The sequence below is a fragment of the Notamacropus eugenii genome, chromosome 1 (assembly GCF_028372415.1).
Source record: "Notamacropus eugenii isolate mMacEug1 chromosome 1, mMacEug1.pri_v2, whole genome shotgun sequence".
Lineage (NCBI taxonomy): Eukaryota > Metazoa > Chordata > Mammalia > Diprotodontia > Macropodidae > Notamacropus > Notamacropus eugenii.
In genome coordinates, this window is record NC_092872.1 from 158,824,623 (window position 1) to 158,850,399 (window position 25,777).

Sequence of the window (25,777 nt, forward strand, 5' to 3'; positions counted from 1 at the left end):
AAGGTTTAGCCCAAATTTGTGGGGAAATTGGTACCCAGAATCTAGCTAGATAGCATTCACTGAAACATTGGAAACCGCCCTTCTCCAAAATCACACAAAATTGTTGTTGAAAAGCTTAGATCATTTAGCTCCCATTTAAGAAACTCCCCAGATTCTAAATACTACAATTAAACAAATCAAGCAACAAACAATAACAACAAAATCTCCTAAGAATTCATTAAAAGGAAAAAGAATATATACATACACACACAGCATATAGACATACATGCACACACATGTATATATGTTTATGTGTATATATACGCCACGCATGGGGATCATCTCTCCAAGACAGTGTCAAGGCAGGAAGCATTTCAGCGGTATAAATACTCTAACCTGGAAAATACAATCGCTCTACCCTAGTGAATGTTTTCAACTCCTGCTCCCCTCCCCCAAATAATGAGAGAGAGGGAGAGATGGGGAGGGAGGGAGGGAAGGGGGAGAGAGAGAGAGAGAGAGAGAGAGAGAGAGAGAGAGAGAGAGAGAGAGAGAGAGAGAGAGAGAGAGAGAGAGAGAGAGAGAGAGAGAGAAGCTGGGAACAACATCTCTTGGATCCATGAGTATATGATTTTACAGGAAAGACACAATATGAATTCAAAAGCCTTAGAGTAGAGTTGAGAATCTGTGAGGCTGGAAAGAAGTCAGTTTGGCTATAAATGATTATATTTGGGTGGGTGCTCTCCGACATATTTGTTGAGTAAATCTCTCTCACTGCGCTGAAGGCGAATCCCTGTTGATAAATCCATCATTACGATTTGGATACAGGGAAGCAGCCGCGCCACTAAATTTATCTTACATTTGTAGCGCTTTAATAGACATTTATTAAATGCTTTTAGAGAGAGGCATGGGGCGCGTGATTACATCCTAGTTATAGACAGAACATAAAGACCCACGTTAACACCCATTTGCAGGAAGGAAGGAAAAGGGGGTGGGGTGGGCGGGCAGAAGGCAAAGAGAAAAAGCTAGAAAAGAAGATTCGGAGAAAGAAACAAAGAGTGAACACTATTAGAAAGTTGCTGTAGGCTGACTGGCTGTGGGAGCAGGAGGGAAACGAACCTAAATCCTCCAATTTTCCCCCATTTTTCGAGCGTCTCCGTTTCCTTTCAGGGACCAAGTAAACCCTACTTTATTGTATCCACCCTGCCCGTTAGGGCGCAAGGGATCTGGGACAATAGTCTCATCAGGCAGCTTCCTACCTCAGCCCCCAGCCCCACCCCCAGCCCACCTCCGCTTTTAGCTCTTAATTTCAGTAGTTTCCAACTAAGGGTTCTCCGGGGACCAGCCAAATTTGAGGAAAGAGAACTAAATGAAGCCGAGATCAACTTGGGCAGTGAAGCCCCTTTCTCTACCAGAATACCTCGAGAGAGACACTCCAAAGCACACACATCAGCCCCGCAAGGGAATAAAAATATTGAAAACTTCAAGACAGATAGACATATAGACACACACTATCTTTCTCTTGGCAGTAGGATAGGATGAGTTATTTGATCCCTCAATTCCCACCCCACCCCAGAGCGCGATGCAGGAGGCCCTCGCCTCCTTTGCTGGGCCCTCCTTTATGAGGGAAGAAGATGACTGAGTTTGCCTTGTGGGGATCCTTTTACTCAACGACCGACAGAACTAGTGGTTCCACCAAAGCCGGAGGAGGGTGGGGTAGGGAAGGGGCCTCCGATCCCCTTCGTACCAGTTAGACTCTAGGTTTAACGCCACCTTTGGGTACCAAGCAAGTTATTTCTTCTCAGTTAGGCTCTGATCAGATTAGGGTCCTTGTAATCAGCTATCACCAAGCCGCCTACACTTCTCTTACTAGGAGTTCGACTTTGAGGGTTACCTCTTTCTTCCAATTCCCAGGAGTCTTCAAGTTGTCTTGTCTCTTAAGGCTTTCCTGGACTCTCACTCATCCTAGATGACCCTATCACAAAGCCAAACCTTGCTGTCTCTTGCCTTCCCTCTCTCATTTCATCCCCTTTCTTTTTCTCCCACATCCACTCCCAGGAGAACGCAACCCTGGGTACCTGTCTTAAGAAATAAGTAGGGAATACTTTCAGCAAACACCCTCCTACTCCCTCTTTTAAACAGAACTTCCGCAATCTAAAAGTTTCCATAAGAAAATAAATACAAGTGACATTGTACTGGGGGAAAGCTCATTAGTTCGTTGTCCAACCCTAATAAAGGAACAGGAGTGCAAATTGTAGAGTTCAACTTCAACACACGCTCTGTCAACTAAAATCAACCCAGTGCGAGCTTGATTCAAATTGCTGCTAACTTGCTCCACTGTTCTCCACCCCCCATCCCCAACTCCCACCTCCCTACCAGAGAAGGAGGTGGGGTGGAAAAATATGGTTCCAGAGGGGGTAATGATCAAGCCTTTCCTTTCGGAAGCCTGCGCCACCTCATTTCCCATCAGTAATCCCAATAAAATTAACGTGGCTGCAATTGAAAAGAGGAGGGCCGAAGATACTCCTGAAAAAACATATTCTTTCCAGCAAAAGGTAAAAAGCAAAACTGTTCTTTGTTTGGCTAATTAATGAAGGCCAAACTAGGAAAGCAGATGTGTTTGCTTAGCTAATCACAGGAATGTTTCTTTTAAGGAGCTTCATTTCGAGGTGGCCATGGGTGAGGGAGACTGGAAAGGGATACCAACACCCTCTCTTTGATGACAGGGTACATCCACCCTATTAAAAGATCCTGATGGGAATATCTATCAATATCCTACTCCCTACCTCTACCCCCGGAGGCCCAGTCTTCAAGCAAGAACCCTCAACCCTTTGCCTGCCCTTATGGCCTACAAGACACAGAGAAAAAAAAATAAAGTTTTAATGACACAGATGCCATATTAAATGAGGCAGTTTTACAATTCACTTTGAATACGACACTAACTTATTACAAGTGTGTTATCAGAAGGACGATAAGATTTATAACTCCAAGAGCCAGCTTTTCTCCTTAATGACAATAGAGAAGAAATCTGTTTTCTATTAGACAGCAGAGAATAGCCATCCTTGAGTATTCGGGTATTTACAGATGCATCCAGGCGGGAGAATACCAAGGACCCCTTTGTGTTTCCATATTAACTAGATTTTCTCTTTCCCCTTTGGCTATGGAATCTACTCTCCTTGCTGGGTTAGCACCTCTCTTGCTTTTTAGCTTAAGCACGAAAAAAAAAAAAGATAGGAAAGGGGGAGGCCCTCTCTCCCTGGGTTTATGCAGCAAAACTATTTCCCTGTCTTTCTTTGCGGTACAAAAGGCTGCTTTCCCCTAAACCAACACATTAAGCAAACTTTAAAAAACTGGGGTCCTATTACAAACCAACGCCCAGGACTAACTGCTTTAAAATTACTGCATAATTAGATTTAGTTGAATTTCACCATTAATTAGGCAGCCGCACTGCGGGGAGCCTTTGAAATCTGAGAAAATGGGAAAAATCATCTGAAGCACGTTTTTTAAACTTAACTTCAATAAATCTTGACAAGGCCTGGAATTCCCGAAGTATCTTTCCTCTCTGAAGGCAACCGAAGGAGAGAGGGTTTTGTAGGAGATAGGGCAATGGGTTCGACATAGGGGGAAAAAATCCATTTACTTAATGGGCAATCTCACTTTCTGTTGAAGGCATTGGTGCTGGGTCTAATCAACTCTCTGCCTCTTCTCCCACCCCCCAGTCCCCCGCCCCCTGAAAAACCCCCCCAACTCAGATGACTTTTTTTAAAGAAGAAATTAAATATGCACAGCAAAACTATACTTAAAAAAATAAGTTTAGCGATTAAACAAATTGAATAGTAATAATGTGTCTATAGGCTGAAAACCTCTACATATTCCTGCACATCTACCCAGATGCCTGCACCCACTGACTGAAAACATAACCTATCTCTATATCCATATCCTAGCATTCATCAGTCCTAAATCAGAAATAAAGCATTTTCTGTAACTTTGACATTCAAGTATTGAGCCCTTCCCACGAAACGGCCGGTATGTAAATCATTACCACCTACAATACTGGAAAACACTAAAGCCAGGGAATTCATTAGTAAGGATGAGAAGTGAGGAGGTCTCTAATTTCTCTCTCTCTCTCTCTCTCTCTCTCTCTCTCTCTCTCTCTCTCTCTCTCTCTCTCTCTCTCTCTCTCTCTCTCTCTCTCCCTCTCTCTCTCCCCATTTCATATCTTCCTTTTTCCCATCTCTTCCTTCTCTCTCCCCCTTCTCCCCTTTTCCTTCTTCTCCCTTTTCTCTCTCCACTATACTATCTAAAGAGAAAGGTCGTTTTCAGATAACCTTTTTTTTTTTAAAGGAAATCTGGTTTCGAGAAGAAAATAGGCATTATTTCAAGTTGGCGGTATATAGTGAGCAGGGGAAGAGGGGGGTGCTTTGCTACAAATGTTTTTCCTAGGAATTCTGCTGATTTAATTACAGAATAATCGAGGACATGCACTTACTTGCTGGCTAAGAGTTTTAAAGACGGTTTTCTGGTTACAGATGGAATGGCCTTTAGCTCTCTGCCCCCCCCACCCCCGCCCCGCTAACCAATGTGTTTTCTATTACTAAGCGCTGCCTTTGCTTAGCAGCTCAGCTCTTGCGTTGCATTGGGAGACGCCATGTTGGCTCAGCTAATAGGACCAAGTCAAAAGCAAGCTTAAAGGCATAGTTTCACACGCTCGATCTCTCCCAGAACGCCCCAACCCCCACTCCGGCCCCCCGCCCCTTTACCACTTAACGCGGAGCCGAGGCGTGGAACCTCAACGCAACAAGCACCCCTTACTTTCCCTGGGCCCAGGCGGAATTCCGCTGCACGTAAGTGGGGGGCGGGGATGGAGGAAAGGGGGAGCAGACAGTTTACAAGGACCCTCTGCGAACTCAAGTCCCCCACTTGTGCAGCTGGCTGGAGAGTACAGATCAGTCCTTTCAAGTGAGTCCTGAAACTGGTTTCTAACTTTTGAGATCCAGCCCCTGGTCTCAGGAAGAAGAACTCATAGGGAACGCTAAGCTGGAAAGGAATCCTGTGAACCAACCCAGAATTTCTTCTCCCTTTTAAATCTTCCCCAGGTTTGTTTCAAAGTAACAAGAAGCTGCGATCTCTCTTTCCCTTGGACTATTGTTGCAGACTGCGTCTGCCTGTGTCCCTCACATCCCGTGCACAGAGAGAGGGGAGGGGGACCAGGGGGAGAGGAAAGAAATAGAGCGAGCTCAGATCAGATTAAAAAAAAAAACCCGCAAGGAAAAAGAGACACTTAAAGGGAAAGAGTCGCCATGTTTAGCAGCTTTTTTTAAAAAAAGATCTCGTCAATTTCACATAGAACGCGCTCTTCAGTCTCAGCCCTCCTCTTTTGTCCATTTCAGTCGCTGCAAAGATCTTTTGTTCTAACGCAGCGTGAAAAGAAAAACTTTCTTTAAATGCAATAAACTTAGACCTAACTCAAGTCTCTAAACAAATCCTCCTCTGGGCAATCTAAACCTATACAAGAGGTTTTGTTTTAACCATATGAAAATTCTGTTCGCTGTTAGCCTCTCAGAACCCAAGCTTACTACAGAAACTTAGAGGAGGGGTAGGGATAGAAGAAATATCATATATGATCTTTTATAATGCATGCTTAAAATATAAGAAAACAGGGAATGTCTTTGCTTTGGAATTCATAAATTATAATTTAATGCCAATGATAATTTACAACAAATGGCTGTTTACAAAAAAAAACTAACAGAAAACAAACAAGAAAAATGTGCTGTTTTAGTATTATAAAAACTTCACACTCACATAGTTACCACTTGCAATAGGGAAAAAACCTAGATCTAAAAGGTCAGCAGTACCCTCTAATAATAATAATATGCTACTACTAATCATAATATGCAGTAGGTCAGATTAAAACTGCCAGAATTCACAAATCATACATCATTTTCAGGCACAGATGTATCTACTGGAACTAAAGATCAGTATTTAATAAACTTTAAAATTTTCTTCCTTCTTTCCTTCCTTCCTTCCTTCCTTCCTCCCTTCCTTCCTTCCTTCCTTCCTTCCTTCCTTCCTTCCTTCCTTCCTTCCTTCCTTCCTTCCTTCCACAAAGTATTATATCGTATGGTTGAGGGGAGCCTCAAACAAGAACAAAATTGCAAGCTTTCACACACACACAAAGCATCTGCTCCAAACCAAAGGAAAAAAAGAAAGAAAAAGAAAAGAAGAGAAAAAGGTGTAAAACCAAAATAATTATTCCTTCCAACTCAGCTTCCTTTCTTATTCTTTCAAAAAAAAAAATGTCTTTTAAGGGCAAGAGCTACTCTGAGTGCAGAGACTACAGCTACATAATCAGAAGTGTACGAATGTTTATATGTACTTAGCTGCAATGTAAAATATGCTGATGACCTATGGTCATGCTCTCACAGTCTAATTTTTTAAAGCAATCCCGTTGTATGCTATCATATATACATTTAAAAAAAAAAAGATTCTTCATGCTAGAAGCTAAATCAGTCCATTTGAAGTCCTCTCCACAATAAGTGAGAACCACAGAATATTTTTATAATCACACACTTAAAGAAAACTCATTGCAAACAACTGCCCTATATTTACAAAGCCGCTATTAGTTTGCTTGAATGATCTTGTGCGTGAATGTCAGAAATGTACAAAAGATTTTTTTCTGATTATAAAATAGATACTGATCTCAAGATTCCTAATACTTTTCACAACAATACCTTTCCTATGCAGGCACTTAAGTGTGACAAATATAAGGGCCTTCTCTGGAAAATCCATTTTTAATTAAAAGGAGGATTACGTGAATAGGGGTGGCTTACCATATCAGACCAGCACTTCCTAAACCAGAGATAAACCATGAACTTCATCTTTACCCTCCCAACCCCAAATTAAACAGGCAAATACACTACTTCATGTTTGAACAAACTTACTGTGAGAGGTAAACAAATCAAGCACCTAGGGCAAACTCTAAGAAAGGTGAGGTGGACTTTTCTCGGATGCAAAGACAGTGGTGACAGCCAAACAGGTTTCAGATATCAAATAATATTTTAATTTCTGAATACTTTCAATTTTCCTTGGAATATAACACACAAAGACTCGACCAAACAGTTCAGTTATTATAACTTTTACAGTATACAGAAATGTTGCACTTAAAAAAAACCTTCAGTTTTTTAACACAAACTGTAAACTCTAAGATACTGAATCAATCACGTTACCTATAAGTGCCAACAGCGTTATTTTGTCATGCTGATTTCAATGGTATTTTTTTAAAAAGGGAAAATATCAACAATTATTATAATACAAAGGGTTTGCAAATATACAAACAGATATAGGAGTCTCATAACAATTCAAGATCTATACGGGACCCAATTCAAATTACAAAAGTTCACTTTTTATTCAAAACTTCAACTTGTGTCTTGGACACATCCCTTGGCCGCCAATAAATCCCACAGTTCATTCTTTCTTAAAATATATAAAAAAAAGCTAGGTTTGTTAAGGGGAAGGATTTTTTTTTTTTGGAGGGGGAGAGAGTATTTAAGTGTTGTGTGTGGTTCCTTTGGGTCTGTAATTAGAGCTCTCAGCTTCAACTAAATTTTGGTCACCACTTATAAGTGCGTTTCCATCATTAAGTAGCCTTTTAAAGTTTTATGTCTTCCTATGATATTTTCATGGACTCAGTTTTAATTCTTGCAGAACATATATTTTTAAGGATACACAGTTTTTAAGAAGCCAAGATTATATCAAAAATTATTATAGAACCACAGAATAAACTGGTTTGGAACCAGAAAAATACAAAAAAGAACAGCTATAGGTACATAGACACAGGACAATTAATAATTTGGAAAAAAAAGACTTACTTTCTCCATTCTGCTAATTTTCTCCAAATCTCCTTAAATGCACTTTTAGCGATATTTTAAAAGTTTACCAAAAAAAAGAAAGACTAATTTCCTTTTTTTATACAAAAATGATAAGTAGCAAGTTGTTCTGACCAACACAGGAGTTTTTTTTTTTTTAATGCATTCTGTAAAAGTTCATTTGACAGTCTTTTTTTTAAATTCACAGTCCATTAAATTCTTTCCTCTCTTCTTTTAGCAAACTTGTAACATCCTTTTATATCCTTTCTTAACAGAAGGAATTTAAGCAAACAAATCAGTCTTTTGCCTTTTCTTTCTCTGTTTCATTCCCCTTCTTTTTTTTTTTTTTTTATTGAATTGCCATGTAAGGCCAGTTAAAACTGCTGCCAGATAGTAACATATCCCTGATTAGGGTTTCTATGGGGGTTTTACCTACCAAACGGACGAAAAACAATTGCTCTATGACAGAAGAGGAGACAGTGCGAAGGGAAGGAAGGCGAAGCAAGAGCTTTCCAAATCGTGTTGGCTGGTTGGGGTACTGGCTCCTAACATACTCTTCCAAAGCACACTGTGACTTTTCCTGCAGGCTTTCCACATGGGCTACATCAGAGAGACCACAGGCATCTAAAAGAAAGTTACAAAAAAAAAAAAAAGAATACAGTTATCAGATTAGGAGGTTTGAAATGGGTTATAGAAAGTGTCTGCAGAGTGGTCGAGCATCCTTCAAATTAGATGTTAGACCAAAAAATAGCATTACTTAAAAAAAAAAATGAGGAGAGAAAGGGAAAGGATTAAGAAAGAGCATTGGATGGTGGTTCTGGTGGATTTTAAAGTCAAATGAAATGAAGGGTTTCACTGTCCACTGACCCAGAGTCTTGAGGCTACTAGATCACTACAAAAGGGCACTGAAAAGTACACTTGGTGACTCTGAGATGAAAAGGTTTCCAAACACCCCACTGTCCACTAACTCCCTTGCCACCTTTGCTAGAAAATAATTGTTTAGCTTATAATCCTATAGTTAGTTAAGGACTGTGGAGGGATAGGGTGAGGGGAGGGAGTGAGGGGAGCCGACAACCTGGCCCAGTAAAAAGTAATGGCGCCTAGGACTCAGCAACAGATTCTCCCCCCAAAGAAGACAACTCGTTTTTCTCCAGTCTTTGAAACTGATTTAAGTGGCCCTTTAAAACTGATCTTGTCAGTTTAGTCCATTCAGGGGCAGCCATGCAGACTGTGATCTCTCTGTTCATTTGAGCTGTTTCTTTTCCCCCCCTCTTTTCTTCTCTCTCTCTCTCTCTCTCTCTCTCTCTCTCTCTCTCTCTCTCTCTCTCTCTCTCTCTCTCTCTCTCTCTCTCTCCCCTCTTCTCCCCCAAACTCATACCCTTACAAAAGCACCCCCAGCTTATATCAACTGGCCACTTTCCCCCTTCTGATGGGAGAAAACACAATAAATTCCCTTTAAATAAGATCCTTCTTTGCTAAGAGAGCACAGGTTGTGACCTGACCTTTCTGTGGCTTACTAGGCAATGCTAGGACTAACACATGCATATTATGCATCATTAAAACTGAGGATTTAAAAGAGAGAGAGAGAGCATGTATAATATATGTATATACTTATATAGATACTTTACATATACAAAGAATATATAAGTTTCTGGAATCAGGAATTTTCAAAAATTACTCACACAAGACTTCTTTTGCATTTGTACTGTGTCTATTCCTGAATAATATAAGAGAAACCTTTATCTAGTTGGGAGGCAATTTGCATTCTCCACACCAGGGCTCACATTTTGCAAATAGTAATAAATTAAACAGTTACGACAATATCAGATTTTTTTTCCTAGAAAGACTAAGAGCAAAGCTAAGAACTAAATATCAAATCCAAAAATTAAAGTGACTTCCCTGGTCAGAAATGAGTAGGGAAATGGAATGGGAATATGGCAAGTGTGCATGTGTGGTGGGATGTTTGTTTCTGTATGTTTGAGCAGGGAAGTCACCCTAAAATGATAGGCCAATATAAAAAAAAAATTCTTAGATGCAAAAGTCTCCATTCAGCTCTTACTTTGTCCCAGTATAGCTTTTTAATTGATTACCATAAGACTTTAGAAGGTGAAATAGGGGTGGGAAGGGGGAGTTTATGTGTTAAGGAATAATATATAAAAGGAAACTTGGGTCAAGACCCAGGACCTGGAAAATATCCAACTAATGACTTGGTTCCCTGGACCCCCTTAAACACAACAAGTAAAGAATTGTGAGTCCTTCACTCCCATGAACTACATTTCCCTCCCTGTTTCCTGATATCAGTCTTAAAAGCTGTGATGAGTAATTATTTTTCAAGTCCTACTTCAATTCAAATGTTTATCATTCTGAATTAGGAGACTCTCCTCTAAGCTTTGACAAAAGAATTGGTTGAAAACTTGACAAAATTTCTAGGGGTACATCCAATGCATAGTGCCATTATATATAGCCTAGAAATGGTATGTTTAGCTCAGATATTGCATAAATTGCAAAGCTCTATATCTCAAAAATAATTTGGCCTCAAGAGTTAATTAATATCAGTTACATTACTCACACAGGTTAAACTACATGCAAACTAATTAGATTTCATAATGCATTCATTATTGTTTTATAACTCATGCACTATTTATATACAGCTCAAGTAGGCACATACTTTCTCCTTTGAATTATCTGAAAATACCTTGCTTGTTTGATAATTTAGGAAAAGAGGCAGAGATATGTAACTACACAATTACATCTTAAAGCATCATCTGCACTCCTTCTCTTCCAACTAACACTAAGTGCAATCTGTAACCCTGAACTATTAGCCTATCTACATACACACACAAATATATGTGTATGTGTATGTATATATGCTATTTTGAAAACCACTAGATCAGGTTGGATGGGACTACAAGAGCTCCTGCAGAGTTAACATGCAAACTTTTCTCCTGACCTGAAAGGAGACAGGGTTGCTGAGGTGCTCATATTTGTTTGCCCTGGCAAGGCAGAACTGGAAAAGGGGATGCAATCACTGTCCATGAGGACTGAAAGCATCTTGAAAGAGTCCCTCTGGCCTCTTCAGGCTGGGGGTGGGAGGAAGGGGAAAGAAGACAGTATAAAATAGAATGGGGAGAGGACAGAGAAATGCATTTCATTCCCACTGCTTATTCGATGTAGTCTCCCTTTGCAGCCTAATGGGAGAGATCCTAGACTCAAGGTTCAGCCTAACTTGGCCCTCTGCTAGAGCCTGGGTGGCTTGCCTGAAGCACACCATTCTACAATGCCATTGTTTCTCCAGTCTTATTTCCCCAGGCTGCCATTACTCTAAGAGTCTACATGCTAAACAAAGTTTCTACGGGATTCTAGTCACAATTTCTTTTCCCCCCACGCTCACCCCAAGGGGAGGGGGAAGGGCTAGTGATTGGACTCATGACCCCAACAGGCTCCCTGCCTCTTCTCCTCCCATCAATTCCCCTTCTCCCCTCCCCCATCTCAACACATGGCGAGGAAACATTCAAAGTGTGGCCAACACATTGGGCGCTAGGCTGTGGCTTTTATGTTTATTTGTTTTCCCTTTGATTCCTACCTGAGGTGAAGAGGACTATGGCCTTTAAACAGCTGTATTCTGCTGAGTCAACGTGTAATGCCTTCAGTTTTTCCACTTGCTCCTGGAAGATTCGTATGTGGTCCATAAAGGCGACCACTCGGTCAGCAGACATCGGCGAGGCATGGAGGCCCGCCGCTGCCAGGAGCGGGGCAACGTGGAGGGGCATGGAGCACTGTGCAGCATTGAGCACAAACAACTCGCTCCAGGTCAGCCGGAGGAGGGCCACCTGGTCTGTGATCTGGAGGTCTGGGAAGAAGGGGATATTCCGGGCCCACTCCACTGCGCTGAAGAGCATGCGAGCTGCCAGTTCACAAATGTTCTCGATGCCCATGATGTTGTTGGGCTGCATGCACTGGCTGCCAAAGCGCGACGTTGGGTAGGGCTCAGCTCGGAGAAGCAGGGATATATATCCGGATAGGTAGGAATGGCAGTTGAGTGGGTCTCCATTTGTCAAGGCGAACTGACCATGAGTTGGCTGTGTGGGTGGCATTCTTCCCCTTTGGACGGCTGCAGTAAATAAAGAAGAAACTACAGCAATTAATACCTGAATTGGTTGGGTTATCTCAAAAGATTCAAGAGTAAGTTTTTGTGGCGTTTGTTCTGCATTGTCTTCTCCACTTCCCAGCCCCCACCACTTCAAAAGTCAGATCATAGTACCCTGTTATTTCCAGACAGATTTCTCTGCTTGCAAACACGTGAGAGAGAGAGATCTGGGAATCTGCTTGCTTTCTGACTGATTCAAGTCAAACCAACACAGAGGCTACATAATGTTGTATACTTGCCTAAAATGCTCCTGCTTGGAGCTGCGGTAAGAACCCAGACTGTTCACTTCCTAAACACACCCGGCTGCTTTTGTGTTTTCTCTCTTATGAGAGGAATGTGTCATTCTGAGGGCATTTTTCTTCTTTACAGCTAAACATCTGATATTTCTTATTGATTGGGGGAGGGGAGAGCGGGAGGGGCTGAAAGGGAGGGGGAGACGTTCTTTCAAAATACACAGTGCTCGCCCCAAACGGCCTTTATTGACTTTCGAATAATCCTTCCAAAAAACACACACCCCAACCAGACCACTGCAAGAGAAATGCATTATTATTTAAAACCACATCTATTAGCTGATCAGTGAATTGAGGGCTTTTCTTTTGGTTAATAAATTTACATGGAGAGAGGGAGAGAGAGAAAGAGAGGGGGAAGAGAGGGAAACAGAAGGGAGGGAGCGAGCGAGCGAGACACGAGAGAGATTAGAAAGGATCGCCTGAGAGAGGCAGACACGGAGAGGGCGAGAGGGAGCGAGAGTGTTGCTAAAATGTTTTTGATTTATATTTGTTACTTAACGTATTACAAGGTTAGTTACTCTTGCAGAAACACAAAGAAAACAAGGCGATCCCTAACCCTTAACCTACATTACGGCGCCCAGGCTCTAAGCACGCCATTGGAAAACTGGAGCTCACATTTCTCGTCTAATTTTATATCACAAAGACCTAACTTGCCCAGAGCGAAAGCAGCCACGGATGGCCTTTTTTTTTTTTTCAATCCTACCATGTTCTCTCTCCTTCCAGAAGTGAAAGAAAAAGAAAACAACACAGGTATTTTTAAAAAGCAGAATGTTAATCCACGGAGGATCAAATGAGAGCTGTACACTGTGCTAATACAGTGAAGTGCATAAAATTGTCATTGTAATTTGAACCTCCTGTACAAAAGTACAATCTCAGGTTAGGTTTTTTTTTTTTTTTAATCTGGGGGAGGGGAAGGGAAGGATATATGTTGAACATGCAGGAAAATAAGCCAACAGGAAAAAAAAAGTAAACCAGACTTAAAAAAAATTCCCAAAACAAAACACCCCATCATATCCCTTTCACAGAGTCGAATTAAAATTCAGTTCCAATCAATGAAAACAAAATCAAAACAAGGTGGGGGAGGGAAGAGGAATCAGTTGGAATGCTGGAAAAAGCATGCAGTTTTTTTTCCATCTGAGTTTTTTTTCTCTCTCTCGGTTTAATTACTTAAAGACCGATTTAAAAAAAATACAAAAGGCAGTGAACTGTAAATTGGAAAACAAATGAAATCCCAATACCTTCCCGTCTCATGCCAACTTTGAGGCATTTTTTGAGGCGGCAGTACTGACACTGATTGCGGTGGTGTTGGTCTATAGGACAGTTCCTGTTGGCACGACAAGTGTAACTCAGGTTCCTCCTTACACTCCTCTTGAAGAAACTCTTGCAACCCTCGCAGGTAAACTGGCCATAATGTTTGCCACTAGATTTGTCCCCACAAACCACACACTCAATGTGCTGCTGTTGCTGCTGCTTGTCTCCGGCTTGGCTCTGCTGGCTGGGCTGGTTGGTCTGGACTGGAGTGCTGGGGGGGCCCCCTTGGCCCGGAGTTTGCGGGGTGTGAGGGGCCCCGGCTGGTGGTCCTTGGACTGGAGGTGCTTGCGAAGGTTGAGTTCCCTGGTTTCCTGGTACATCGTCTTGGGGGTCTCGCCACGCACCAACTACCATTGCCATATCTATCGGACACCGTTTCCAAACTTCCTGTTCCCCTTTCTTTCTCTCGGGCTCTCTGGTCTTTCTCTCTCTCTCTCTTTCTCTCTCTCTCTTTCTTTTGTGTGTGTGTGTCTGAGTGTGAGTGTGTCTGGGTGTGTGTTTTTTTTGGAAAGTTTGTTTGTTGCTTTTCTTGCTTTCAGATCAGCTTTGGCGGTTTTCGGGGGGCTTTAAAAGGAGAAGGGGAGGGGAAAGGGAAGGGGGGAGCGCATATATCGGCAAAATGTGGAGAGCGAGGGAGGGGAGGGGGGGAGATGGAAGTCGATTGTCTGGCTTCAAGACAGAAGTAGAAAAAAATCTCTTCAAAGATCTCTCTCTCTCTCGCTTGCTTTCTCTCTCTTTCTCTCTCTCACTCTCTCTCTCACTCTCTCACTCTCACTCACTCACTCTCTCTCAAAGCTATTTTGTAGCAGAGGAGTTGGAGGAGGAGAGGCGACTGTCTGGGGGCCAAGTCCAGGGCAGCTCACAGTCAGCCATTCAGGAAAGCCATCAAAATAAGAATGAATAAAAGATTAAAGATTACACACACAGGGGCGAAAAAAGACAACTACAAGACTTCGTTCGGTGCAGGGAGCCGACGCTCTCGCCGGAGCTTTTGTCAAGTCCAGGGGTATAACCATGAAACTGATCAGATTCTTGCTTTGGCTTCGGCTTCGGCTCCTGCGCGCTGGGTTCGTCCTGCCGCTCGTGGTGCTGCTGCTGCTGCCGCCGCCGCCGCCGCCGCCGCTCCTCCTGCTGCTTCCCCCTGCTCGCTTGTGGTCGCTGCTGCCGCCGCCGCCGCCGCCGTCGCCGCCGCCGCCGCTGCAGCTCCTCCTCCTCCTCCTTGCTCCTTCTAGCGAGTGGTTCTAGCGCCGCTGGTTCAGACACATAGGGAAAGAGTCAACTCTCCAGCAGCAGCGGGGATAATGATAAAAGAGAGAGAGGAGGGAAGATCACAACCTAGAAGAACATCCTTCATGCGCAAAAAAAAAAAAAAAAAAAAAAAAAAAAGCCACACAACACAGCACAGAGAAGGCAACTCAGGGAGGGAGGGGAAAAAAAAGGGAGGGAGGGGGGGAGAGAAAAGGACAGAGAATCAAAGTGATCAAATATGCTAAAAAGGGGGGTTAGGGAGTGAATGCGATTTATAGGCGCCGGGGCTGGCAGAAGTGGTTTCTCTGCGATCAGCTCACTGAGCTCTCTATATAGTGAACTTTGACACGACTGCTGCAACTTAGCACACGTTACCATGGCGACCACTCGCCTTATAAGGCAACAGACTGTGTTTGACTGGTCAAAAGCTCCCGGACCGCCCCTTCCCCCTCATTGGCCAAGTGAGCCTTGTGCTGCCTGGTATGGCTGCCAGAGAGAGCTGCCCGGTCCTAAAGGGAGATGAGTCTCTGGCAGTTCGCTTCAGCCTTGCCTCCTCCGACTTGCAACAGAGGGGGGCGGGGGAGAGGACGGGGGAAAGAAAGGCGATGGGAAGGGGGGGAGGGAGAAATCCCGGCTAAAGGGATTATTATTTTTTTGCACCCCTTCTCCCTTTTTTGCACCCCCCTTTATACCACCAAAGCTCGCATCAGAGATTTTATCAAAGATGAGAGAAACAGCTAAACATGCATGCAAAATAGAACTAAAAAGCCATTTGTGAAGCATTGAAAATAAGACTCTTCTCCTCAACTTCCAGGCGCCGCGAAATCGATCTCAGAAAGAACGTGGGGCTCTCACATTTTTATGTTGAGAATGTTGGGGAAGAAAAGTTACTTGGGATTTTTTTTTTTTTAAGTTCGGGTAATGGGGGAGCAGATGAAGGGAGCTAGATAGAAGAGAATGAAAATGACGTTGGCTACACCAGATGATTGGTCAACCTTCTAATAAATACCTCTAATCACTGACTGCGTTTGTTGTGGTTTTAAAAAAATATGATATTCAACTTTCTGGGTTTTTTTTCTTTTTAGGGTTAAAATTGCACAGTTATGTGGAATGAACTTTTAACTGTTCAAATAAAGTATATGTGGGATGCTGATCCCCCAAAAAGGTAACTGGATTTTACTGTGCTCATAAAGTTAAACTACACCTTCCTGAACTTCATCCATTATTACTTGTTTTAAATAACTGTAAAGCAGAGATGGTAAATTAAAGTAGGCAATAGTCTTCTTTGGAGGGGGGAAGAGGTCTTTCTGACTGAATGATATGAAAGTTATTTCTAACGCATCCACTTTATCCTCATACTATACTAATGTATATATATACATACATGTGCATTCATGTCTGAAATATCCATGCATTTTATATACATCTTTCAATATAAAAGGACAAAGACTTCAGAGAAAATGCTTCTAAATTACAGAATAGTTGACTAAACACGTCATTGTTTCTCGATTTCTCCCTAGCCTTCAAATAACCATTGAAACCCTCAAGCAAGGGATCCTAAGCGGAATTGGAAATAGTATAAGCACACATATCTTTCTGGGGACACACACAAGCAAAATTAAGAAAAGGAGGTTTTATATCAGTAAAAGCAATTTGATTCAAGCATACACCATAACCTTCAGTTCTGTTGTGCAAAAATGATTCAAGATAACTGTTTCTGTATGCCAGTGTGAGCGGTTTTTAAAAAGGATGAAACATATATCTTACAAGATTTCCCCATAACGCAACATACTTCAATTTATTAAGTTTTCTGTTTGCTTTCGACGAGGCAGTGGTTCATGATTATTACATATTTATAGGATAAGATTATGACTCAAGAACACAGATTCTTTACTCTTGAGAAACTCTAGACAGGTAAGTCAACCAAGTATATGCATTTTAAAATGTGAAGAGTTAAAAACAAGGAGCACCAAGAGTGATGAACACATCATGTAAATGAATTAATTAATAACTAAAAGAGAAATATTTTTGCCATATAGGCAGCCGCAGAGATTGGAGATTCCTAGGCTAGCCTTTCTACCACCACCACCCCATCCAACCCCTATCCTTTCAATACTCACAAACCTGGATCTACATGCACTTCGCATTAAATACCTTATCCACATACACACTGACAATAATAGAAAGGTAAAAAGTGGAGCTATATAAAGATAAGGGGCTAGATGTTGAAAATTATTTCCCCCCCTTCTGCATGTGTCTGGAGTCTTCCAACCTATACAGTGTTGGCGGTATCACATATTTCACTAAAGCCCCAGGTGCTCAGATTCTTTGAAAGTTGTAAACACACACACACACACATATACACACACACACTCACTCACAACCTCTATAGTGGACACTGAACTATCATAAACCTGGTAGGTAATGAGATTGCCCATGCTGAGAGGTGCGGACGGTCACAGCCAAAGCCAAGCTGGGAAATTCCAATTGATTAGAGCAACAATATAACTTTCACTTAAAAAAAATGACACGGTAGGTGGAAAAGAAACAAAATTAGGAGAATAGGGAAACTATTTTTTTTAAACCCTTAAAAATTTCAAGAGTCACCTATGGTACCTACAGATTTCGAAATATTAGGGAGAGAGCTTTTGTCTATTACTTCTAATGCAGACTTGTAATGGGGTTGTGGTTTAGATAGGAAAAGATGAAGGGGATTCCCATTTCAACTCAGTAAAGGATCAGAATAATTGATTACAGGGAGACCTTAATTCTTTCCTCACCCCTATAGATATCTTCACAGCACGATGAGCCTTTAAAAACATGCACAAGAATAACAGGTTGAATGGTAGATCGCCTTTTAAGTCCATTTAGAAAATTTTGAAAACCGAAGTATATAGTCTGATTGCTTCAGTCTTAAAATAAAAAAAAAAATCCATCCATCTCACTTATTAACTACTTGTTCATCAGAAGATACAGCTTACATAAATTTTACGAACAAATACTGTTTTAATATTTATTTTTAATAAACAATTTCGAGTTTCTTTAGAACATAGAAAAATATGTTTATGAACTGAAGCTAATTTTACTGAATTAAAAAAAAAAAAAAGATGAGAGGGATCAAGACCAGGAAGAGGGGATGAATTCTGAAACGTCTTCATTAGAGGCACATCGACTGTGAAAAGACATCTCCAAAAACTAAATTTGGTAAGTGATACCATTGTTATTATTGTTTTTAAACCCCCTCCTTACTCTTTTTATTGTAGATGTAAATTTATTTTAATGAGAAGAATGGTAAGCTTTAATTTAAAGAAAGTTGGGATAAATCTGTGTAATTCTAAAAAAGGGAATGCATTTTCCTGGTTGAAAGTCGCCTAACAGTGCTGTAATTCTTTGCAGATTAAATCGCAATATGAAGACAACATCGAACAAATACCGAGTTTCACTCTGAACTCAGTGGAAACCAGTTACGTCTAACAGAATTCATTGAATTCCTCTTCTCCCTGAATATAGGATGTGTGTGTTTTTCTCTTCCACCACACTGAAGCACCATGAATAGGGAAAGTGGCTCCTATTGTGTCCCTCTGAACTTCCAAGTCAATGCAATTTTTAACCACTGGCTTGTGGTACTTTGAAAATCACCAGGGGCTGTCAGAGTTGGGTCCTCTGAAAAATTTACAGTGCTAAATCAGAGCATATGCTGTGAGGGAAAAAATTGCTTAAGATTGGAGCAAGTACAGTATCTGTCTGCCCCCTAGTGTAAGGCTCTTATCTGCCTAAAATTCAACTTTAAAAGAAAAGGAGCTCTTAAAGGGAAACGACTTTTGGCTCACGTATGCATACGAGAATGAAACTTCTGTACGTTTTAATCTGATTAATTCTTAAGGATTTAAAATTAATTGGCTTGGGCATTGCTGAACTGGACCATACGATTTTAACCTCGGCGTTCACCACGCCAATGCTGAATAGGTATTTTTTTTTGGACTGGGTTTGTATGACTCCCACCCTCCACCCCCTTCTCTCTCTTTCCTTTTCTCTCTCTCTCTTTCTCTCCCTCTCTCCCTCTCTCTTTTTAAAATGAGGAACCATTCCTTGAATGTTTTGGTCAGAGCAGAACATTGCTTCTTAAGTCAGATCCGCGCGGTTGCAATAAAGAGCAAAAAGATAAGTATTTGCCTTAAAGCTGCAAGCAAACTTCACCACACCTCCCGATGGTGAGTACCCTCTTCTTGCAATTGTACTACTAGCTTGAACAGAAAGCTTTCCTTTCGAGCTGGCGTTGCGGAGAACATCCAGCCAGGCTTGACTTTCTCTAGTATTGCTGTCAGTTGCACAAGGTTGCAAAATTAAGTGCAGTTTAAAATGTAACAGTAAATTTTGATACTTAGTTCAAGCTTGGCACGTCGTTTGCTATATAAACCGAGTAGTCTGGAAATACAAGCTTTAGTGGGCTGGCTCTTATTTTTGCCTTATTGTAGGAAAATAGTTTATACAGCACAGTACTTACTATTAGACTCAATCATATTTTGGCAGCTTTGCAATTTTGTCCCCCCTACCCCACCCCACCTCAGGACACATGTAATAAAATATAGCAATGCAATGCTTTGGATTTACTTCCCTTCTCCTTCCCCAACCCCCTCAAACCCATTAATAGCCATATCACACATGTTAGCAAACAGGTTTTTTAAAAAGCACGAAGTAATATAAAATCACACACAGTACAATAAGAAAGTAAAAAAAGAAGAAAAAGCTATAAGTAAACATACCAAAACCATATTTGCCTTGTTCAAGGTCCCAAACCGCTTGCATCTTCCTTCTAAACTGGAATAACTCTCCTTTAGTTTGGCAGGTGAAATAAACGCTTTGTTTGCCCCCTGAAAAGATGTGTCTTTGGTAATTAAAGAGAATCTCCTTCTTGGTATTTATCTAAGCGATTGTGCAAACTGATAAAAAAGTAGGCTATAGCCTTCAGGGAAAAAGAGGAAAGGTGAAAGAAAAGATCTTCAACCTAAGGGAAGTGCTTTCCATGTATTATTAGCTTTCAGCCTTGGAAAATACTGAACACTAACTTTACACAGACAAGGTTTCAGGGAGCTTTGTACATAGCTGCTGAGGAATGCACGCCTCGCCTTTAAGAAAAATCCCCCAAACCCAAGGTAGGAGATGCCTTGAGTGATCCTTGTCTCTCATCTCATTCCTTAGAAGGAAGAGTACGTTGCTACACCTTGTTTGGGGCTGGAAAGACGAGACTTTAAAAACACCCGTCCAATTGAAAAAATCTCCCAACTTAATGAGTTTAGTCGTAGGATGTATGAAATGATTTCGAGCCTCAGCAGAAAACCGCAAACAACTATAGGCTATATTGCAAAGAAAGATGAACACAGGCACAGCAAAATTACACTGTTTGGGGTCGGGAGGGATGTAGCCTAATCCTAAAGCAAGTTGGAAAAAAACTGAGCTAGGGGGGGAAAACACATCACAGCAGAGTGGCAGATCCCCCTCTCCCTCGATCAAAGATAGAACTTTAAATGGGGGTCAACATTTTTCAGAGGAATCCGTTTGAACATTCATTTTTTTGCTCTTAACTCAAGCCCCCAAAGAGATTTTCCCCCCATTTGGATAAATTTTCTCTCTACCTCCATTTTGTAACTTCACAAAATAGAAAATATTTATTTTTTGATGATTCATTTGAGAGACATAGAAGAATTCCCATTCCATGACCATAAAATGAATACTCAATAATCCTATCACCCCCTCCCACCTAAAACCCTGAAGGAGAACCACCAGTACAGTAGATTAAGAAAATTCAGACCAAATTATATTGCATTTGGCAGTCTAATACAGTTTTAACTAATGGATTTTTTTTTTGTTTTGTTTTAAGAGAAGAATAATGGTGAAACATGGATCTTTTATTTTAGGAAACTGTTATGGTAAGATGTATGTCAGACTTGACAAATGGAACAAACGTTCCTCCACTGTTTCTTGTCCTTGTCTTAAACAGGAATTAAGTTAAACACAGTGCTGAATGTTAATTACATGTTTACTGGCTAATGAAAATTACAAATGGTTTTGCCACCTCAAACAATGATGAAAACTATGAAGACACTGTAATTATATACTTTGAGGAAAATAACTTAGAATATTGATCATAAGAAGTGTAAATCTTTTTTTAAACTATTCATTAATACCATAAATATGGTCTACAAAAGTTTTCTTTGTGGTTTGCATAATCAGTATACCAAACGGATGGTGGGGGATGCTTCTGAAAAAGGTGGTGAACTATTTCCAATGGAGTACACTTCTGTAACTCTCGGGTCTTCCCACTCCCACTCCTATTCTTACCCCTCCCCCCCTCGCTCCCAGCCACACCTCTGCCCCTCCCCCTTTGCCCCAGGAGGTCCGGGGAGAATTATGAAGGTGTGATGACAAGCACTGAGGTTACAGTTCAGGTCGAAATGATGTCATCCTCTGCTTTCTCCTTCTTCCCCCTCCCTCCCCCAGTCATCTCCATAAGGTTCCTGCCCTGGAACTGAGCATCGCTTTTGCATCCAGGTCGACTAAGTCGGTCATTTTCTGGGATAACCTGAGGTTTAGTTGGACCAGTTTTACAAGGGAATTCATTCAGGCACAGCGAAGGAACCTTGGGGAGCTTTAGATCTCCATCAAAGGTGGAGTTAGTAATTCATTTCAAAAGGGGGAAAAAAAAGGTAAAGTGGAAAATCTACCAAGAGCCAGCTAAATTCCCTCCGTTTTTTCTTTTTTAAACTTTGGCCCAACTTGTAGTGATAGCTGTCACTCTGATCCCCGGGGTCAAAGGTGAGGGCTACCCTAACTCTAAAAGCCTTCGAAGGACCAAGTTGGAAACCAGGGCTGCAATCTTAATAACCATAATGTCCCAATGATTAAGAAGGGAAGGCTTGTAAAATATGGACTGGGAGTGTGGGGGGAGGGAGAGGTGAAGGATAGTGGTCACAAAACACAACGTGTTGTGTTGTTTTTTTTCTTTTTAATAAGAGCAATATTAAGGATTTTTAAAAAGTGCTCTATGGTTGTGGGATTGGATTCTTCTTTTTCCTGAGAATTCCCAAGGCACTGGTCTTTGTCTTAGTAGGAATGGAGTTTCTGAATGGTGTGAAAGGGACAGAGAGGGTCGCTTCAAATCGATTTTACTTGTCCTTTCTGTCTTTTCGGATCAACGCCCTTCAATGGACACAGAGGTGCTCTTTCAACCAAAAACTTGTGCGACATTTTCTGCCTGTATTAGTGCTAAATACAATAAACGCTGGGCAGATTTTTTTTCTCCAAAGCAAGAAAGCACCCTAATTAAATTGTTTTATATGGACAGTCAAGACAGACCAATTAAGTATGCATTAGTATAAAGATATATCCTTGAGATAAGGGCACTTTAGAAAACATTTGTAGGACAAAAGGTGGGATTGCAGATGGGCTAAGTCTTACCCCTTGAAGACTCTCATACCTTCCCCCTTCCCCTTAGTCTCCTTTTATTTATTTATTTTCAGACCTGCAGAGAGTGAATGAAAGTACTGAACAGAGGCTAAGTCTGTTGTCATGCCAGCTAACAGGTGGAGAGGATGGTGGGGACCATTCTGCCTTTCAGGGTCTTGGTCCCCACCCACCCCCACCCCCGGTACTGTATCCCCAGACTCTGAGGTACATAGATAGCAATTCATTTCCTTCGAGAATCATAGCTCAGACCATTTACTGGTCATGGTTGGAGGGTCCCTGAAGAGCGCTGGAGAGGTTATAGTCCTGTGCACTATTTTCGATGAAGCTAAGCATCTGGGGGCGGGGGGGGGGTGGGGGGGGGTGGGTGTAACTAGACCATTGGTCCAACAGTGACTTCCTTGGCAGGAGGATCTTTTTTTGTGGGGGAGAGGTTGGGGGATACGAAGTAGATTAGGGTGAGGAGAGGAGGGAAATTGGTGGTGGTAGTAGGGGGTTAATGTAGCCTTTTTATCATCCACCAGACTACAGCCTTGTTTTGCCATTACTTAGAAAAAAAAATGTTGATGGATGGAACACCTTGGAGTGAACTTTAGCTTCTCTACTGAGGATGGAGATGATCCCTGAGTTAGAAATTAAAACACCTTCCCCTTTCTAGCTTGTCAGTTGATTCAGGAGATGTTTGCTGGGGATAGGGGTGGGTGGGACAGAAAGGTTAGTGGTAGAAGTAGGGGTGTGGAAAAGTAGTTATTCAAAGCTAAAGCAGCACTGGACCGGATTCTTGGACCTCTGGATCTCTCACGCCCCTTCCTCTCTCCTCCCTCCTTTCTTAATTTCCAACTGAAGAATTAGATAAAGAATAGGAAATGTAGGGAGTGGGAGAGGGGGTTCTTGCAAAAAAGGAAATTAACGAGTTTGAAAGGTGGTTCCGAAGATATCCATTTTATACCAAGGCTTTGAAAGTGTTAGAAGATCAGAGAGGAAGAAAGGGGAAAAAGGTAGCAGGGAGGAGAGCTCAAGTCCTCCCTTCTCATGGAATAATTCAGCCCTTGCATAGGTGGCTTAATGTCAAAAGTAAAAAAGGTTTAAAAGACATATTTAAAAGCAAGTTCTTCCCTTTGCTGGTTCCATTCGAACATAAATCAGAGCCCAGAAGAGGAAGAGAAGAACTCATCTAAACAGAGCTCAGCAAGTCTCCTCCTGGACAATGGGAACCTCCTGTTGGGCTGGGTATTGATCAGGAGAGGAGCTGAAGATGTCACCACACTAAATATTTACTGATCACACACAAATAGCCGGGACTTGAACGATTTTCTCCTGTGAGGAGAGCGCAGAGAGAAGGGTAAATCATTTTATTAGTGTGTATAAAGCAAAGAGCACACTCTGGGTTGGAGTGTTTTAAGATGTGTCTTCAACGGGATGAAAAGAGTTAGAAAATCGATATGAAGTGATTTAGAAGCCCCCATAGTGACAAAGGGGCAGGGAGTTTCATAGATTTGGCTATACCAGGAGGGGAAAATCAAGAAAGGAGGGAGAGAAACTCTTTCACCACCTTCCTCCCCCCTGCCAAAGAAAAATGTTATTAGGCTTTCTTCTCCCTCCCCCGGACAGCAAAAGAAGTCTTGGAAGACGCTGGGGAAGGAGAATCCTAAAATTCTAGTCAACTAAGAATTAGTGGTGGATGCAGGGATGCAAAGGCATCAGAAAGGCAGAGAGAGAGAGTGGCTAGGACGGGGAGAGGGGTCTCCTAAAAGCCACGGTTTCTATAGAATCTGGAAACATTATTATGAAAGGTGGAAGTGTAAAACGGCAACAAAGCTTTGAAATAAATGCCTGGGACATTTTGAAAGTAACTTGCAAATGACTCGACATTGACACGAGCAACAGAAGCTAAAGGAAATGATCCCAGATATACCTTATTTTTTGTTTGTTTTAAATAAGCAACCGAGAAGTCATTCTGTCTCCACCCCATGCCACAAAACAAATGTCTCATAAAACAGGTATAGCATCCTCCCCACCCCCAATTTCGACTAAAAGGGGCGCACCAATTCCAATTCACTGCAACCAGCAGACCCAAATCTTTGGCATCTTTCTTATTGATAAAGTCGCCCCTTCAACTTCCCACTCGTCCCTAGGAACCCCCCTCCCATTTCGAATGACAGCTCAGTCAATATTTATTAATATGAACAAACGCCCCTGCCCCGCTGTGACTCTGTCCCTTCGGGAGTCTTCAAGCGCAGTAGCAGACTGAGAGCGAGGGAACTCCTCTGGGTGGGATCAAAGCAGAATCCCCACTCAGTTTCCAGGTACTGGGAGGGATGGAGGGGAAATCGCTTAAGTCAGGGACTAGCTCTATGAGTCTAGATAGCGACATGGCAGCAGGCAGAGAAGCCAGGGCCAGTCCACAGGGCAGGAAATCAGGTTTGGGTAATTAACCTAAATCCTAGTGATGAAAACCTTTTTCTTGCCACAAGGCTGAGATGCAGAGAGGGCAAATTGATGGAGGCGCAGCAACTTTTAAGGAAAGGGTTTGCTCGCTGAACTTAGCAAAGCTTCCTGAATGTTTTTCTGGTAAGGAGAGAAAACCCTTATCCGAAAAAGAAAGCAGCAGGACTGATGTGAAAATGGCTTTTCACTTCTCTAAGTGCTGGTGTGGCTACTGTAAACAAACCTTGAAGGCAGAAACAGCTGCAAATAATCAACTGGCCACTAATTTCTAGGGAAAGGGAGGGGGGTGGGAGTAAGAAGGTGAGGGAAGTATTGCTTTTTCATTTTTCTCCTTCGCCTCCCCCCCATTGGGTTCCCCCCCCCAAAGACATTATTGTGGATATTTCTATTTTATTTTTATTGTTTTGAGGGTTGATTTTTTTTTTTTTATTAAACCTGGGAGAGCTCATGCAGACTGTCCTGGTTGGATCATCAGAGCAACAGGAAAGATAGGTACAGATCCAATTAACAGTTTTCCATAGCTAGAGTTTCCCTCCTCCCCCCCCTCCAGAATCCCAGTGGATTTAGAGCAATATGTTCAGGTGTGAGGCAATGAGTGCCTATAACTCCTTTCACTATAATCGTATAACCTCTTTACCTAATTCCTTAGATTGGAGATAGGAAGACTCTGACCTTGAGGTTGTAAGGAGCTTGGTCTCATTAACCCTTCCTAGTCCAAGACAGAACTAAGGTTAACCATACTAATCTACGGAAAGGGACTGCTGAAAAGGAAAGGAGAGGTCAGCAAGTAGCATTGAACTCAGTCCACTTGCAAGATTTTTTTTAGTTCTCTACCCTGCTCTTCTCTTTCTACCTCCAAAGTATGAACACAGATTTCCATGAGACAAATAATATTTTGTCACCATTAAAAATACATGAAATGCATTTTAGGGATCAGAAAATATTAATCAGTAAAACATTTAGTTCTCTTTGACTGAATGATATATTCAGTGTTTTTAGTGTTTCCAAAATGTATGTGACAGTAAATTTGG

At 41.8% G+C, this 25,777-nt stretch overlaps 1 protein-coding gene and 1 long non-coding RNA gene across 6 annotated transcripts in view; one reads left to right on the forward strand and one right to left on the reverse strand.

The window, feature by feature from the left end:
- Positions 1–7,013: 7,013 nt before the first annotated feature.
- On the reverse strand, positions 7,014–20,325 carry NR2F2 (nuclear receptor subfamily 2 group F member 2). Of its 5 annotated transcripts, none has more exons than XM_072617180.1 (3): positions 19,601–20,325; positions 11,425–11,952; positions 7,014–8,465 (listed from the first exon to the last, which is right to left on the reverse strand). In XM_072617180.1, the coding sequence occupies exons 1-3, from the start codon at positions 19,641–19,643 to the stop codon at positions 8,191–8,193; spliced, it is 846 nt and encodes a 281-aa protein (XP_072473281.1). In that variant the 5' UTR covers positions 19,644–20,325; the 3' UTR covers positions 7,014–8,190. The 5 variants fall into 5 exon arrangements, with proteins under 5 accessions (XP_072473281.1, XP_072473269.1, XP_072473261.1 ...); XM_072617168.1 differs by lacking the exon at positions 19,601–20,325 and adding an exon at positions 13,517–14,976; XM_072617160.1 differs by lacking the exon at positions 19,601–20,325 and adding an exon at positions 13,517–14,970 and having other exon boundaries at positions 11,425–11,973.
- LOC140509566 (uncharacterized) overlaps positions 18,853–25,777 on the forward strand; it is a 54,001-nt gene continuing 47,076 nt past the window's right edge. Inside the window, exon 1 of the long non-coding RNA XR_011968821.1 lies at positions 18,853–19,048. This is a non-coding gene — a long non-coding RNA (uncharacterized lncRNA). The remainder of the gene's footprint in view (positions 19,049–25,777) is intronic.

Excerpts from the sequence above, each read along its gene's own strand:
- NR2F2 (XM_072617160.1), bottom strand. The coding sequence starts at position 13,949 with ATGGCAATGGTAGTTGGTGCGTGGCGAGACCCCCAAGACGATGTACCA. Across the intron at positions 11,974-13,516 it reads AGTTGGCATGAGACGGGAAG|TTTCTTCTTTATTTACTGCA; the intron begins GTATTGGGATTT and ends TAATTGCTGTAG. Across the intron at positions 8,466-11,424 it reads CATAGTCCTCTTCACCTCAG|ATGCCTGTGGTCTCTCTGAT; the intron begins GTAGGAATCAAA and ends ACTTTCTTTTAG.